This window comes from Phodopus roborovskii, unplaced genomic scaffold (genome assembly GCF_943737965.1).
Source record: "Phodopus roborovskii unplaced genomic scaffold, PHOROB, whole genome shotgun sequence".
In the NCBI taxonomy this organism is placed as follows: domain Eukaryota; kingdom Metazoa; phylum Chordata; class Mammalia; order Rodentia; family Cricetidae; genus Phodopus; species Phodopus roborovskii.
The window spans coordinates 213,102-227,579 of NW_026125665.1; the positions used below are offsets into that span (position 1 = coordinate 213,102).

The window sequence follows — 14,478 nt, forward strand, 5'->3', positions numbered from 1 at the left end:
TCTTTGTTTACATGGGGAGTTGAAAGCTAGCCTGTACTTGAGACCATGCCTTGGGAAAAAGGCTAAGAGGGTTGTAGAAATTACTCCATCATTAAGGATGCTTCACAAGTGTGGTGCGCAGACCTGAAATTCCAGAATTCAGGAGGTAAAGGGGGGGGGGAATCAGAAATTCAAGGCCATCCTCAGCTACATAGAGTTTGAAGCCAGCCTGAACTACATGAGTCTCAAAAAAGGGTGGATGAGGCTAGAGAGATGGCTCAGTGGGTAAGAGTGCTCAGTGAGCAACCATGAGAAGGACTTGAATTCAGATCTCGGTACTCACTGTAATGAGCCAAGTATGTTCTCAAATGTATTAGTGGTTCTTGGTCCTCTTCTCTATGAAGCGTTGGGATGACAATGTACAATGTGGCATTTCTTTCCAATTTATTTGTTGAGACAAGGTCTTGCTATGCAGCCTGGCTTGCCTGAACTCATTATGTCAACGGTACTGGCCTCAAACTCTCAGAAAGCTACTCCTAACATTTCTGTTGTTGTTGTTGTTGAGATGGGGGTCTCACTATGTAGCCCTGGCTAGCTTGGAACTTAGAGTAGGCATTCTGAGAGCTAGGAGATCTATCAGGCTTAACCTCAAGAGTGCTGGGATTAAAGGTTCATGCCACCATGCCCAGCCCAGCCCGGAACATTTCTTGACCCAGTCAAGTTGATAATCAAAGTTCACCATCACATACTGCACATTCCTGTTTTAATTTTGCATGCATGAATCAAAGTGATGTGGCATAGTTCACTCTGTCTTTACAGGGTGTGACCAGTGTCATGTTGGCTGGGTGGGCCTGGTTTCTTGGGAAGTTTCCTACAAGCTAACTTTCTCACCACACCTCTGCTGCCTCTTTCAGAAAGCATGCCTTGAACTGCCATCGGATGAAGTCTGCTCTCTTCAGCGTGCTCTGCGAGATCAAGGGGAAGACAGGTAGGCAATTCTAAGACTGTCTGGCTCCTGCCTTGTTTATGTGCACCTGTTGGCCCCTCACATCACATGGTTCTGCCATCTTTTAAAATTGAAACAACAGAACTTTATTCTAACTCAAGTGTCCATGGAAGTCTTCTACCTCTGCAAACTCTTGTGTGGGGGTGGTTGCCAGGTGGTGATGGTACACGTTTAATCCTAGCACTTGGGAGGCAGAGGTGGGTCTCTGTGAGTTCAATGCCTGCCTGGTGTACAGAGTGAGTTCCAGTACAGGCTCCAAAGCTACACAGAAAAACCAAAACCAAAAATAAAAAATAAAAGAAGCGGGTGATACACAGGGCCATGATGTCATCTAGGCCCAGGGTGCTTCATAGGACCATGTCTGGGTCAGTGGCCCAGCTTCAGCCAGGGTCTGAGTTGACGTCCATAGCTCCTGTTACCACCAAGGGCTGTGCAGATGCTAAGGCTGAACAGATACCTGAGACCATGTTAGTGTATAAGGCCTTGATGCCACTGACGCCATACTCATCTGGATGTCCTGTGCTGCCACTGGGGCCATGGTGATGTGCAGGCCTGGACTGCTGCCAAAAACTTGTAACCTTAATAAGATAGGATCCTGTCTAGACTAATCAAATCAATGAGTTCTGGGTTCAATTGAGAGGCCTTAACTCAGTATGTAAGGGGCAGGGGCTGGAGATGGCTTAGTTGTAAGGGGGAAGGGCTGCAGAGATGGCTCAGTGGTTGAGAGTGCTGGTTGCTTTTACAGACCCAGGTTCAATTCCCAGCACCTATGTGATGGCTCACAGCCACCTGTAACTTCAGTTCCAAGGGATAGGAAGCTGCCTTCTCACCTTGCAAGCTGGCACATTTTATGTGCACAAACATGCATGTAGTTAAAACTACATATATAAATCAAGGAGAGTATTCATGCCAACCGTGGGCCCACGCGCGCGCGCGCACACACACACACACACACATACATTATACATCACACACATAAGTACAAAGAAAAAGCCATGCCTGGGGACACAGTCCTGTGTAAATTCAAGAAGCTGAGGCATGAGATTCCAAGTTCAAGGTGGACCTGGCCTTCCTTTTCCTGACCTTGTAAGGAAAGACTTTGTGAAGTCAGGCAGGTGACTGACACCTTTTATCCCAGCACTCAGGAGAAGCAGGCATAGATCTGAGTTCAAGGCCAGCCTGGTGAATATTCCAGGACTGCCTTCTCACCTTGTAAGACAGAGTGAGACCCTGTCTCAAAAACATGAACCTCAAACTCTTTTTAAATAATATTTGTTGTTGTTGTTTTGAGACATGTTTCTCTGTGTAGCCTTGGCTGCCCTGGAACTAACTCTATAGATGATGCTGGCCTCATACTCACCAAGATGTGCCTCCCTAGTACTGGGATTAAAGGTGAGTGTCACCACTTCCTGGCTAATTTATTTTTTTTATTTTTATTTTTATGTGCATTGATATTTTGCCTGCATGTATGTCTGTGTGAGGGTGTCAGACCTTAGAGTTATAGATGTTGTGAGCTGCCATGTGAGTGTTGAGAATTGAGCCCAGGCCCTCTGGAAGAACACCTCTGAGCCATCTCTCCAGCATGAACCTCAGAATTTGATCCTTCAGCCTCAATCTTGTGGGTGCTGAGATGTCTGCTTCCATCAGTCTGATGATTCCAGGCACTTCCTTCAAAGGGCTGTGCACTCTGGTGCTTTTGCAGCTGTTTAATAGAGGGGAAAGGCTTCATGTATATCTATTGTAGCTTTATCCTAATTTCATACTTATTGAGAGGCCAAATGATGTTCTATTTTGTGCTTCTTTTTTCTTTTATTTGAGACAGTGTCTCTTATCTCCAACTAGCCTCAAGCTATGTAGTCAAGGCTGGCCTTGAACTTCTGACCCTCCTGCCTCAGGTGCCAGGTAAGCTCTGCTGACTGAGATATAGCCTATGCCTGTATATGTTCATGGTCCCCCGTGAACAGTGCTGCTGATGCCAGGGATGCATAGAATCTGTCCAAAGTCCCTGATCTTCTTATTTTTGTCTTTTTCTTTTTGGCAGTGCCAGGAGGGACCCAGGCCCTTGTACATGCTGTGCAGGTTTAGTTCCTCCTCTTGCTGCTGTGATAAAAACACCTGGCTAAAGCAATATGAAGAGGAAGAGTTTGGTGTAGCCCCCGATTTAAGGAAACAGTCTATCAAGGTGGGAAAGCTTGATGGCAGCAGCGGCTCTGGGCTGTACAGAGGGAATGAGAAGCAGTTAACCAATACTAATAGTTGCTCGTGTCTATCACCTCCTGAGTCAGCACTGCTCAGACAGGGCCTCTGTACTCAGACACAACAGTCTGGATCAAGCCAGGCATTGGTGGCACACTCCTTTAGTCCCAGCACTCAGGAGGCAGAGGCAGGTGGACCTCTGTGAATTGAGTTCATTGAGTCCAGCCTGGTCTACAGAGCTAGTTCAAGGACAGGCTCCAAAGCTACACAGGGAAACCCTGTCTCGACAAAAAAGAAAAAAGAAAAAGAAAAAGTTTGAGGTTTGTTATCTGGAACCCAGATGATAGGCAGAGAGAACCAACTATGGACAGACACACACACACACACACACACACACACACACACACACACATGCATGCACACATACATGCATAAGAAGTGAGAAAAAAAGAGAAGAAAAAAATTAAAAGAATTTTTCAAACTCATGAGCTTGCAGGGAATGTTTGACATTGAACTCCTCTCCCCCACTGAACTGCATTATTGCCTTAGTTAAGACACTGCCTAGCTTGTTGTGGTAGTGTCTGCCTGTCATACTCAGGAAGAGGTAGAAGGATCAAAGTTTAAGTCTAGCCTGGGCTACATAAACACTGTACCACACCACCAAACATTAATAAAGCTGCCCACCTTTAGTCATAGCACTTGGGAGGCAGATCACAGGTGGATCTCTGTGAGTCCAAAACCAGCTTTGTTTATAATATGAATCTAGATTGCTAAGGCTGCACAGGGAGACCCTCTCCCATAAAATAAAAATAAAAGGAGAAGTGGGAAACAGCTCCACCTAAAATGGAAGTTGGGTTTTGGTACCATATTAATTCATAGACCTAATTGTTATGGCACTTCCTGGGCTGGAGTGGGCACAGCATCCCTGCTCTCAGCACAGCCTTCAGCTCTGCTGTGTCCTGCTGTCTCTCAGGTGCTCCAACCGAGAAGGCCACTTCTGTCTGCTCGCCAGCACCATGTAGCTTTCTTGGTTTGCATTTGTTTTCTCAATTTCTTTTAATTTTTCAAGTTTTTTAATTAAAATTTTTAATTTTTTTGTTTTGTTTTGTTTTTGTTTTCCTTGTTCTCAAGAAAGAGTTTCTCTGTGTAGACTTGACTTTTCTGGAACTTGCTCTGTGGACCAGTCTGGCCTAGAACTTGTAGATTGTCTTGCTTCTGCATCATGATAGGATTACACGTGTGTGCTGATGAGGGTTGTTCTTCTGTATATATTCTTCTCCTATTGGTTGATGAATAAAACACTGATTGGCCAGACAGGAAGTATAGGCAGGGCTAGAATATGAGGAGAATTCTGGGAAACATAGGCAGGTGCAGTCGCCATGTGAGAAGAGAGGATGCACGAGGTGTCTCCAGTAAGGTAAGACCATGAAAGCTGGCCTGTGGCCTGCTGTCTGTCTCCTGATGCCTGAGGCTTTCTTCTGCACTTCCAGAAGGTTCTCTGCCTCACATCCTCCAAGCCCAGCTGTACCACCTGTGTCCAGAGGACCTGAGGCCCGAGAAGCAGTGAGATTGTTACACCCCTGACATGCCATTGCTGTTGGGGTGTTACTGTTAGAACATAGATCTCAGGGCTGTTTGTGGGCCTACCACCACCCTGCTTAGCCTCCACTTTCAGTGTAAATGTTACATAAGCTTTTATTCCTGCCTGGTGTGTGGGTGTGCATGTACTTACATGTGGAAGCCAAAAGTTGATGTCACATGTGTTTGTCTCTTACTCTCCATTTTGTAGTTTGAGGCAGACGCTCTCTGAAACTGGAACTCACTGACTGAGCTGGACTGGCTAGCCAGCAGGCCCTTCCTGTCTGTCTCTCCAGTGTCGGCATTGCAGGGACCGTACCTGACTTCTTACATAGTTGTTGGTAATCCAACTCATGTCCTCAGTTTTCAGCTTGCTATCTCCTCAGCCTCTCCTATTGGTTTCTTATTTAAATTCTGAGGAGTAGATGCTGTGGCTCCCAGCAAATGGGAGCATGGAAGGTAGGCTTTCTTAGGGACTCCAACACACAAGTTTATTGACAGTGCCTTGGCTTCCAGCAGATCACCCTGCCCTACTGCTGCTTCAGTGCTCTGTGTGGTGACCCCACATGCAAGTGAGCCCAAAGGCTGCACTTGGCTGTCCTCTGGGTACAGTTGACAGCCTCGTGCCCCTCAGTGTTGGTCCGTTTCACCAGCCAGTGTCAACACTGCATTCTGAGGCATGCTGTCCCCACCCATGCCTTTCTGCTCCCTTTGTGAGCTGCCCACTGCTCACAAGAAGTTGTCTCTGTCACCAAAGGTTCTCAGATATGTAGCCTTTGGAGCTTGCTGCTTCTTTGGTTGATTGATTGACTGGGTTTCTCTGTGTAGCCCTGGCTTTTCTAAAACTTCTCTGTAGATCAAGCTAGCCTCAAACTCAGAGATCCACTGGTCTCTACCTCCTGAGTGCTGGGGTTTAAAGGTAGGCACCATCACTTCTTAGTTTTAATATTGTTTTGAGGCAGGGTCTTCTTATACAGCCCTGGCCAGCATAGACCTCACTATGTGGACCAGTCTTCTGGTCAGTGTTACGAGCAGTTTTCCCACCAGCCTGGTCCCAGAGTTGCATCAGCCCCAAATAATACACAAAGACATTGTATTAGATATAATACTGTTGGCCTGTTACTAGCATTACTTATTGACTAGCCCTGTCTTAAATATTAACCCATTTCTACCAATCTAAGTATTTCCACGTGGTCTTATCTTATTGGAGAGAGGGCCCAGCGTTCTGCTCTCTTTCTAAGTCCTACATGTTGAATCTCTACTACCTATCCCCAAATCTTCCTTCTCTCCTAGTACCACCTATCTTGCTTTCCTATTGGCCAACAGTGCTTTATTCATTAACCAACATGAGAAACATATACAGAATGACATCTCCCATCAGCTCAGCTGGCAGAATGCTTCCCTGGCACTCATGAGCCATGTGTGGTGGCACACACTGTCATCCAGCCCTCAAGAAGAGAAGGAAGCAGGGGGATCAAGGGTTCAAGGTTAGCCTGGGGTGGTAGCACATACCTTTTGTCTCTGCATTCAGAAGGCAGAGGCAAAGGCAGGTGGATCTCTGTGAGTTCGAGGCCAGACTGGTCTACATGGTGAGTTCCAGGACAGCTAGGGCTACATAACAGAGAGACCCTGTCTTAAAGAGAGTTCAAGACTGACCTGGGTTACAAACCAAGGCCCTGCCTCAAAAATCCAGAAGTAGCCAGTGTGGAGGCTTGTGACTAATCCCAAAACAGGAGAGGCAGGAAGATTTGGAGTTCAAGGTCAACCGAGTCTATTTTGTGAGCCTGAGCTAAATGAGACCCTATTTCATCCCTCTGCAAGCATCCCCAGACCCAGAAACAAGAAGATATTTTCGTGACTGCCGTCTCCACAGGCTGTGATTCTGATGCTCCGTTTGCTCCGTGAGTACAGGCTTGGGCGTGTCTCGGCAGGCAGGGCACTTGTGTCTGAGACATTCAGTGAAGCTGAGGCCTATCCCATGGAAGCCGATGAGAGCACTTGAACACTGTAACCCTATCTTCACCCTGCCTTCTGTACCCTGCACTTCTGGCTCATGTGGAGGGGTGGCAGGCTAAGAACCTGAGCCACATGTTCTGGCTGGGCATGCCTTCCACCCACCGGCTCAGGTAGCTGAACTGGGGCACATTTTTTGTTAGAATGGAGCAGGGTGGAGTTAAGGTTCTTACTCAATCAAAGCAAGTTGTTGAAGCCCCCTGTGAGTTGACAACTCCAGGGTAGTCATGATGCCACAGCAAGGGGAAAGTGCAAACTAGGGTCACCATGGGCCCCAGATACAGGACTTCAGTGTGAGGACAGCAGGAGAGCAAGGGAGTCTGAGTTCTGCTCCAGTGGAAAAGGCCTAGGCTCAACTCACAGAGTCTTCTCTGTAGTCCTAACCTGATGCCCACAGCCACTGGCTGGGAGCTGACCTTCCAGCCAGGGATAGGATATGTCATAATGAGACACACAGGACACAGGTCTCTAAGCTGAGAGAGGCATTTGTCTACATGTGTGTCTGTGCATGCCTGGTGCTCAAAGGGACCATAAGAGGGCATTGGATGGTTGTGAGCTGCAGTACAGACGTTGGGAACTAAAGCTAGGTCCTCTGCAAGAGCTAAGTCATCTTTGTTTGTTTGTTTTTCAAGTCCTGGATGTCCTGGAACTCCCTCTGTAGACCAGGATGGCCTCAAAATCACAGAGATCTGCTTGCCTCTGCCTCTGAGTTCTGGGATTAAAGATGTGTGCTACCACTGCCTGGCTTATTTTTTATGTGTATTAGTATTTTCCTGGATGGAGGTATGTACCATGTGTAGTGCAGGAATTATAGACAGGAGACAGCTCACTAGCACCTGGATCAAGCATTCTCTTTTCTGCTTTATAGGAGTGCTACCCTCCATACACACATGGACACAAACACTCATGCACACAGACACATGCATGGAGACACAGACGCATGCATGCACACATACACAGGGACACATGCATGTATACACGTACTCGCATGCGCGCACGCGCGCGCGCACACACACAGACACACACACACACACAGACACATAGGGTTAAAGGTGAAGATCAGAGAAGCAAAGTGGCCAGCCACTAGAAAGTTCTCACCTCTACTAATGCTCAGACCAAACAAATCCTAGACTATCTCCAGATTACATCTGTTTCTACAAAGCCTCAGGCTGCCCTGAGCTCCTGTCTCCTCCCAGTTTAAATTCCTCTCTAGTGCTGGGATTAAAGGCACGGGATCCCAAGTGCTGGGATCATCTTTGTTTGTGTGTGTATGAGTTCTGTTTCTCTGTTGGACTGAATCCATTTTGTGTAGCTCAGGTAGCCTAGAACTAACAGAGATCCATGTTCTTCTGTCTCCCAAGTGCTGAAATTAAAGGTGTGTGGTGCCACCACTGTCTGGCCTCTATGGCTGTGGCTAGCTTTGCACTCTGATCTTCAGACAAGCTTTATTTCTTAGATCATAAACAAAATATCACCACATACACACCCGTACCCAGACACACATGTATACATAATAAAAAATTTTAAAATAATGCCCAGCTATGGTGCCAGTGTCACTTGGTCTGGCTATTTTTCTCTGCAGAGAACACATCCTGGTCTGCCTGTCTCTTTTTATCTAGTTATGAGCATCCGGCAGCATCAGGAGGAGGACCCTCCCGACGCTCAGCTCCTGAGGCTGGATAGCATGCTGCTGGCTGAGGGTGTGTCCAGGCCAGAGAAGAGAGGACTAGGAGCAGCAGCAGGCACCACAGCAACACCAGGTGGCTGTCCAAATGACAATAGCATTGAGCACTCAGACTACAGGGCCAAGCTGTCCCAGATCCGACAGATTTACCACTCTGAGCTAGAGAAGTATGAACAGGTGATCTTTCTACACACAAGAGTTTCTCATGTGTGTGCACTGGCCACAGCCGGATGTGGACCATAGCCCTCTCCTCTGTGGCAGAGCAGAGACGGCCTGCTGCAGTCAGTCACTGCAGAGTTGGCTGTGATTACTTTAAACCCCTTTTCCTTCCCTCCTCAGAAGCTGACCTGCGTGTCAGCTGTGGGGGTGTGAAACCTACTGCCCTGCACACAGCGGCTTAGTCACAGGCTGGCCCATCTTTTCCCACCCCAGGCCTGTCGTGAGTTCACCACACATGTCACCAATCTTCTCCGGGAACAGAGTAGGGTGAGGCCTGTGTCCTCCAGGGAGATGGAGCGCATGGTGGACATCATCCATGGCAAGTTCAGTGCCATCCAGAGACAGCTGAAGCAGAGCACTTGTGAGGTGGTCATGACCCTGCGCTCACGGCTCCTGGATGCCAGGTCAGGGATGCATGCCACCAGGTTCCCCAAGGGTTGGCTCTTTGGAATAGAAGTGGGTCAATGCTACCTCTGGTGTCTGTTCTGTGTTGCTAGAGATTAAACTGGGGTCTTTGCACTAAGCTCCTGTCTCCCTACACACCAGCCCTGTCCTGAACTTAAAATTAAGTTCATGCAGAGGTTCTAGCTAGGCCTCACGCAGCTTCTCTGGGAGAAGAGCCAAAGTACTGACTGACGGTCTGTGTGCCATGGCATACAATGTGGCTGTCAGAGGACAACCTTGGGTATTGGTCTTCATCTCCCACTTTGCTTCAGGCAGGATCTCTGCTGCTTTTTTACTATATATGCCAGGCTAGATGCCTACCAGCTGCAGGGGACTCTCCTGTGTGCTACCCATTTTGCCACAGGAGCACTGCAACTTCAACCACAGACATGCACTGACATATATGGCTCTTACATGGGTTCAGAAAACTCATCAGGCCCCCATACTTGTTCATTACCCCCTGGGGCATCTCTCAAGTCCCTAACTGCTATTTTAAAAACTACAGAAAATTCAGAATGAGAGGTGGCTCAGTCAGTATGTTTGTCATGCACATAGAAGGACATGGTTTTATATACCCAGTGCCTACATAAAAGCAGGCATAGGCCAGCAAGATGGCTCAGTGGGTAAAAGAACTTGTTGCAAAAGTCTTGAGACCTGAATTTGGTGCCCAGAATGACCTGAACCTGCAGGAATATGGGTCCTGAGTGGTCAGGTGTCAATGGGAGGGGAGGGGAGGATAAATAAGCAATAGCTGGGACCAGGAGGCCTTACATAAGCTGAAGATTTAGGCCAAGGTGGTTTATTAAGAAATATAGCATGCTGGAATGTAAAAAAAAACAAATTAATAAAATTTATTTTATTAAAAATAGTATAGTGCCCTGTATACTACTTGGGGGGGGGGGACGGCCAGGGTTAGCAGAGAGATAAACCAGACAATGTTGGCAAAGACATGGGGCATCTCAGACACAGCTGTTTAAGGACTGATAACCACAGCTGAGGGGGAAGGATCGGGTCCCCAGAAGTTGCAACCTTGACTCCTTTGAGGCTGGCTCCAGTATCAGACTGGCCTTGCCAAGTCCACTCCTGGACAAGGATACTGAACTGTTGTACCCTTTGCCCTTTCATCAAGGCCTCTGAGATAGTCCTGTGTTGGTCTGACTCTCCACACCAGAAGCCATGATGGATGGAGAGAACCAACTGCCAGAAAGTTGTCTCCTGACCTGTGTGTGCAGACAAACAGACATACACACACACACACACACACACACACACACACACACACACACACGCGCGCGCGCGCGCGCCAGAAGCTGCTGTGACCAGGCACTGGGAATGTGGAGACAGGCAGATCCCTGGGGCCTGCCAGCCAGATCAGTAAGCTCCATGTTCAGTGAGAGATCTTGCCTCAAAGAAACAAGTGGAGAGTGACAGCAGAGGACACAGGACATCAACCTCTAGCCTTGACATGCATGTGCACAAGCACATAGACTGTCAGGAGAGTATGGATGTGACAGCTGTGACTAGAGTCCCATCATGAGAACACCACAGACTGAAGGTCTCTGTCTGCAGGCGGAAGCGGCGGAATTTCAGCAAGCATGCCACCGAAGTGCTGAACGAGTATTTCTATTCCCATTTGAGCAATCCTTATCCCAGTGAAGAGACCAAAGAAGAACTGGCCAGGAAAGGTGGTATCACAGTGTCCCAGGTGAGCCTTCCTACCCTGGAAAAAGTATAAGTCTTCTGAGGACATTACTAAATGTGTGGGGAGGACTCCTGGGGAAGTTAATTAGTATGGAGGGAGGATTCCTGGGGAATTTGCTTAATGTGGAGGGAGGACTTCTGGGGAAGATAGTTAATATTTGGCCCTTGCCCCATGGTGTGTCAGCTGGCACAGCTCAGATCCCAGCTTGCACTGTGAATCAAAACAAACAAAAGGGAAGAAGGATGAGAGAGCATGGAGACTCGGGCGGTGCTGTGAACTGTAGGAGTTTGTGGCAGCAGGGCTCTCTGGCGGGGGGGAGGGGGTAGGGGTGGTGGTGGTGTCAGACTCCTGATCCTGTGTCGTGGCTCTTGATCACCTTTGTTTTCTTGGAACTGGAAGCAAAGGGCAAAGGAGAGAGCAAGAAAAGGCCAGAGTTCCAAGAGAACATTCCTGAAGGCTTGACAGGACAGACCACTTCAGCATGCAGTGTGGGCAATGTGACTGTGGTCTCAGGTCACACTGCCTGTCACACCAGTAATGATGGACACAGGCACATAAGTGACTTGTCTCATTCCTCCTTGCTTCACTGTTGGAAAAGCAGTGTACCCCTTTTATGAGCATCCTCAGCCCCTAGCCCAGGCTGCTCACGATGTGACAGAGCCCAGTCGTGCAGAGGACCCAGACACAACTTCATCTTCTTTAGGGAGCTGCTCTGTGATGTCCTCAGAACAAGGCCAGAGCTGAGGGAAGGCTCTGCACCTCTGGATGAAGTATAAGCCTGGCTGCTGCTTGGGCACCAGGAACAGTGTCTCAGAGTTTTATTGCTATGAAGAGACACCATGACTACTACAACTCTTACAAGGGGAAACATTTCATTGGGGCTGGCTTACAGTTCAGAGATTTAGTCCATCTCATTCTTCATGGCAAGAAGCATGGCGGCACACAGGCAGACATGGTGCTGGAGAAGGAGCTGAGAGCTCTACATCTGGATCTGTAGACAGCAGAAGTGAATGCTACACTAGGCCTGGCTTGAGCATCTGAGACCTCAAAGCCACCCACAATGACACACTCCCTCCAAGGCCACTCCTCCTAATAATGTCATTCCCTATGGGCTAAGCATTCAAACACATGAGTGTATTCAAACCGCCACAGACAATGTGAGGAAAAGGCAGATTCACCCTACCCCTATTTCCCCACACCCCTACCCCTGGCCTGTTACTGGTGCCAGGTCCTTCAGGGAGCAAGGTCAACAAGTTTTAAAGGCCTTGCTGCATTCCAGGGGCTCTCCTTTTGTGTGACCTGGGCCCTGAGGCTAGAGGATCCACTTGACAGTGTCTCATCCATGAGGCATCAGCACCACTAAAGTGGCCTACTATTAGTTGAATGAAGTGAGGTTCTGATCTGGGGTGCAGGTGAATAGGCTGTGGGGTGCACTTCAGGAAGGAAACTTCAGGAAGGAAACACTGTAGAGTAGGAGGTACTTCTGTTGATACCAGGGACAGGATCAGCTCCACGTCAGGCTGAGGAAGCCCCAAGAGGAGAGGGACAGGAGCTGAGCTGAGGATGGGGGTGGGACTCCAGATGGAACCCAGTGAGCAGACCCTACACAAAGACTCCTAGGACTGATGCCAGAGCCCCAGCTACAGTGAGGTGGGGGATCTTTTTTGGAAAGTTGTTTCCTGCCAGGCCTTGAGTCCTCACTTCCCCCTTAGCACTGCCCAGACCCTGACTCATCCACACACAAACTCTGCTCAGGAAGTAGCCTGTGCCCTGGCTATGCAGAAAAGTACTGGAACCAGGGACCCCAGTGGAGCTGGGCAACACTCATTTTAAAAAAAAAAAGAACTTGGGACTGGGCCCAAGCACTCTGGAAGCAGAGGCAAGGGGATCTCTGAGAGAGTTCCAGGGAAGCCAGAGCTACAGAGAGACGCTGTCTAGAAAAAGAAGAGAAGGAAGAAGAGGAGTGAAGGAAAGGAGGAAGGGGGGGATAAAAAGTAGCGGTAGTAAAGTGGAGCTGGAGAGATGGCTCAGGATTGAGAGCACCAACATGGCAGCTCACAACCATCTTTAACTCTAGGCCCAGGCATCCAGTGCTCTCTTCCATCTCTAGGGGCACCACATATGCATATGCTACACACACACACACACACACACACACACACACACAGAGAGAGAGAGGTAAAGCACCCATGCACATAAAATGGAATAGTCTTAGGAAGAAAGAGTGGCAGGCACACCTGATAGAGGTGTAGCCTTAGCACCATCTAGGTCTGCAAGGAAGGTGGCCGTCCTCCTTACAGAACAGAGAGCTATGTGGTTTTCGGGGCCCTCTTCCTGTTTTGTTCAGTTAGGTTAGGTTTGGTTTTGAGCCAGGTGTCACTCTAGCTCAGGCTGACCAGGAACTCACTATGTTGCCCACGATGGCCTTGAGTTCACAGAATACTCCTGCTTCAGCCTCTCTCACTCTAGGATAACACATGTGAGCCATCAAGCAGAGTGCCTTTTATTGTACTGGTGGCTATTATAGTTATGTACTTATGTTTTATATTTACGTATTTCTTTGTGTGTGTGCACACTCCATGCATTAATCCCTGTGCCTATCACTGCATGTGTGGTGCCTGTCACTGCAGGAATGTGGACATCAGAAGACAACTTGTTTCTCTCCTTCCACCATGTGGTTCCTAGGAATTGAATTCAGGTCATAGACTTGGCAGCAAGTACCTTTACCTCCTAGCCCCCAACCTCTTTTTTGTTTGTTTTGTTTTCAGAGACAGGGTTTCTCTGGAACTCACTCTGTAGATTAGCATGGCCGGGAACTCACAGAGATCCACCTGCCTCTGCCTGGAAGGAGTGTGCCACCACCATCCAGGAGCATGACCCACACCAGGACTACATCCATTACCTGTACATCTGTCTACAGGTCTCTAACTGGTTCGGCAACAAAAGGATCCGGTACAAAAAGAACACAGGGAAGTTCCAGGAAGAGGCCACCATGTACACTGAGAAAACATCTACAGCCACCAAGGTCCAGGGCTCAGGGGCTCAGACCAGCTGCCAGTCCACACCCAGCCCAGGTGACAAGGCCATGGCTTCCTTAACTGTAAGCTTTGGAGGTTAGGTTGACTCCTATCACCTGATCCCTATAGACAGCCAGGGCCAGCAGAGGGACAAGAGTATCATCTTAGCCTTGCAGGCCAGTGTCTCCCACACAGAGCTGGAGGAAGAGCAGATGGCTGCATGCTTTCGGGAGTCAGATCTAGAGTCCCTTTTAATGAGGGACTGGGCAATTGACTGCTGTGACTGCTGACTCAGCTTCTGCTGTGACTCTCATCATCACCCCGCCCCCATGCTGACCGGACTCCACCCGCTTCTCACAGGTTCCTGTGGCCCCTTCCCCCTGACCAGTGGAGGTGACATGGTTCTCACCCTTCAGACCCTGACCTTCCTCCAGCCCCCACCTGGAGGAATCTGCCTCCAGCCCCTGGTGAGTCAACTGCAGCCACCCAGGGCCCCTCCAGGGCTATGGGAAAGTAGAAGAACCCTGATGCTGGGTCTCTGGGGAAGGAGACTCTGAGGAAAAGTGGGGACATTTAGCCTCTGGATTCAGAGCCATCTGTCACTGAGGATTGGAGACCTGGGAGGCGCCTCATTCTGAAA

The 14,478-nt window shown here is 48.7% G+C and overlaps 1 protein-coding gene across 1 annotated transcript in view; it reads left to right on the top strand.

Annotated features, from left to right (window-relative positions):
- The window catches only part of Pbx4 (PBX homeobox 4), a 36,872-nt gene that overhangs the window by 20,898 nt on the left and 1,496 nt on the right, over positions 1–14,478 (top strand). Inside the window, exons 2-7 of the mRNA XM_051178037.1 lie at positions 894–967; positions 8,392–8,633; positions 8,889–9,079; positions 10,689–10,824; positions 13,742–13,895; positions 14,199–14,305. Of these exons, the coding sequence (XP_051033994.1) occupies positions 894–967; positions 8,392–8,633; positions 8,889–9,079; positions 10,689–10,824; positions 13,742–13,895; positions 14,199–14,305 (904 nt within the window). The remainder of the gene's footprint in view (positions 1–893; positions 968–8,391; positions 8,634–8,888; positions 9,080–10,688; positions 10,825–13,741; positions 13,896–14,198; positions 14,306–14,478) is intronic.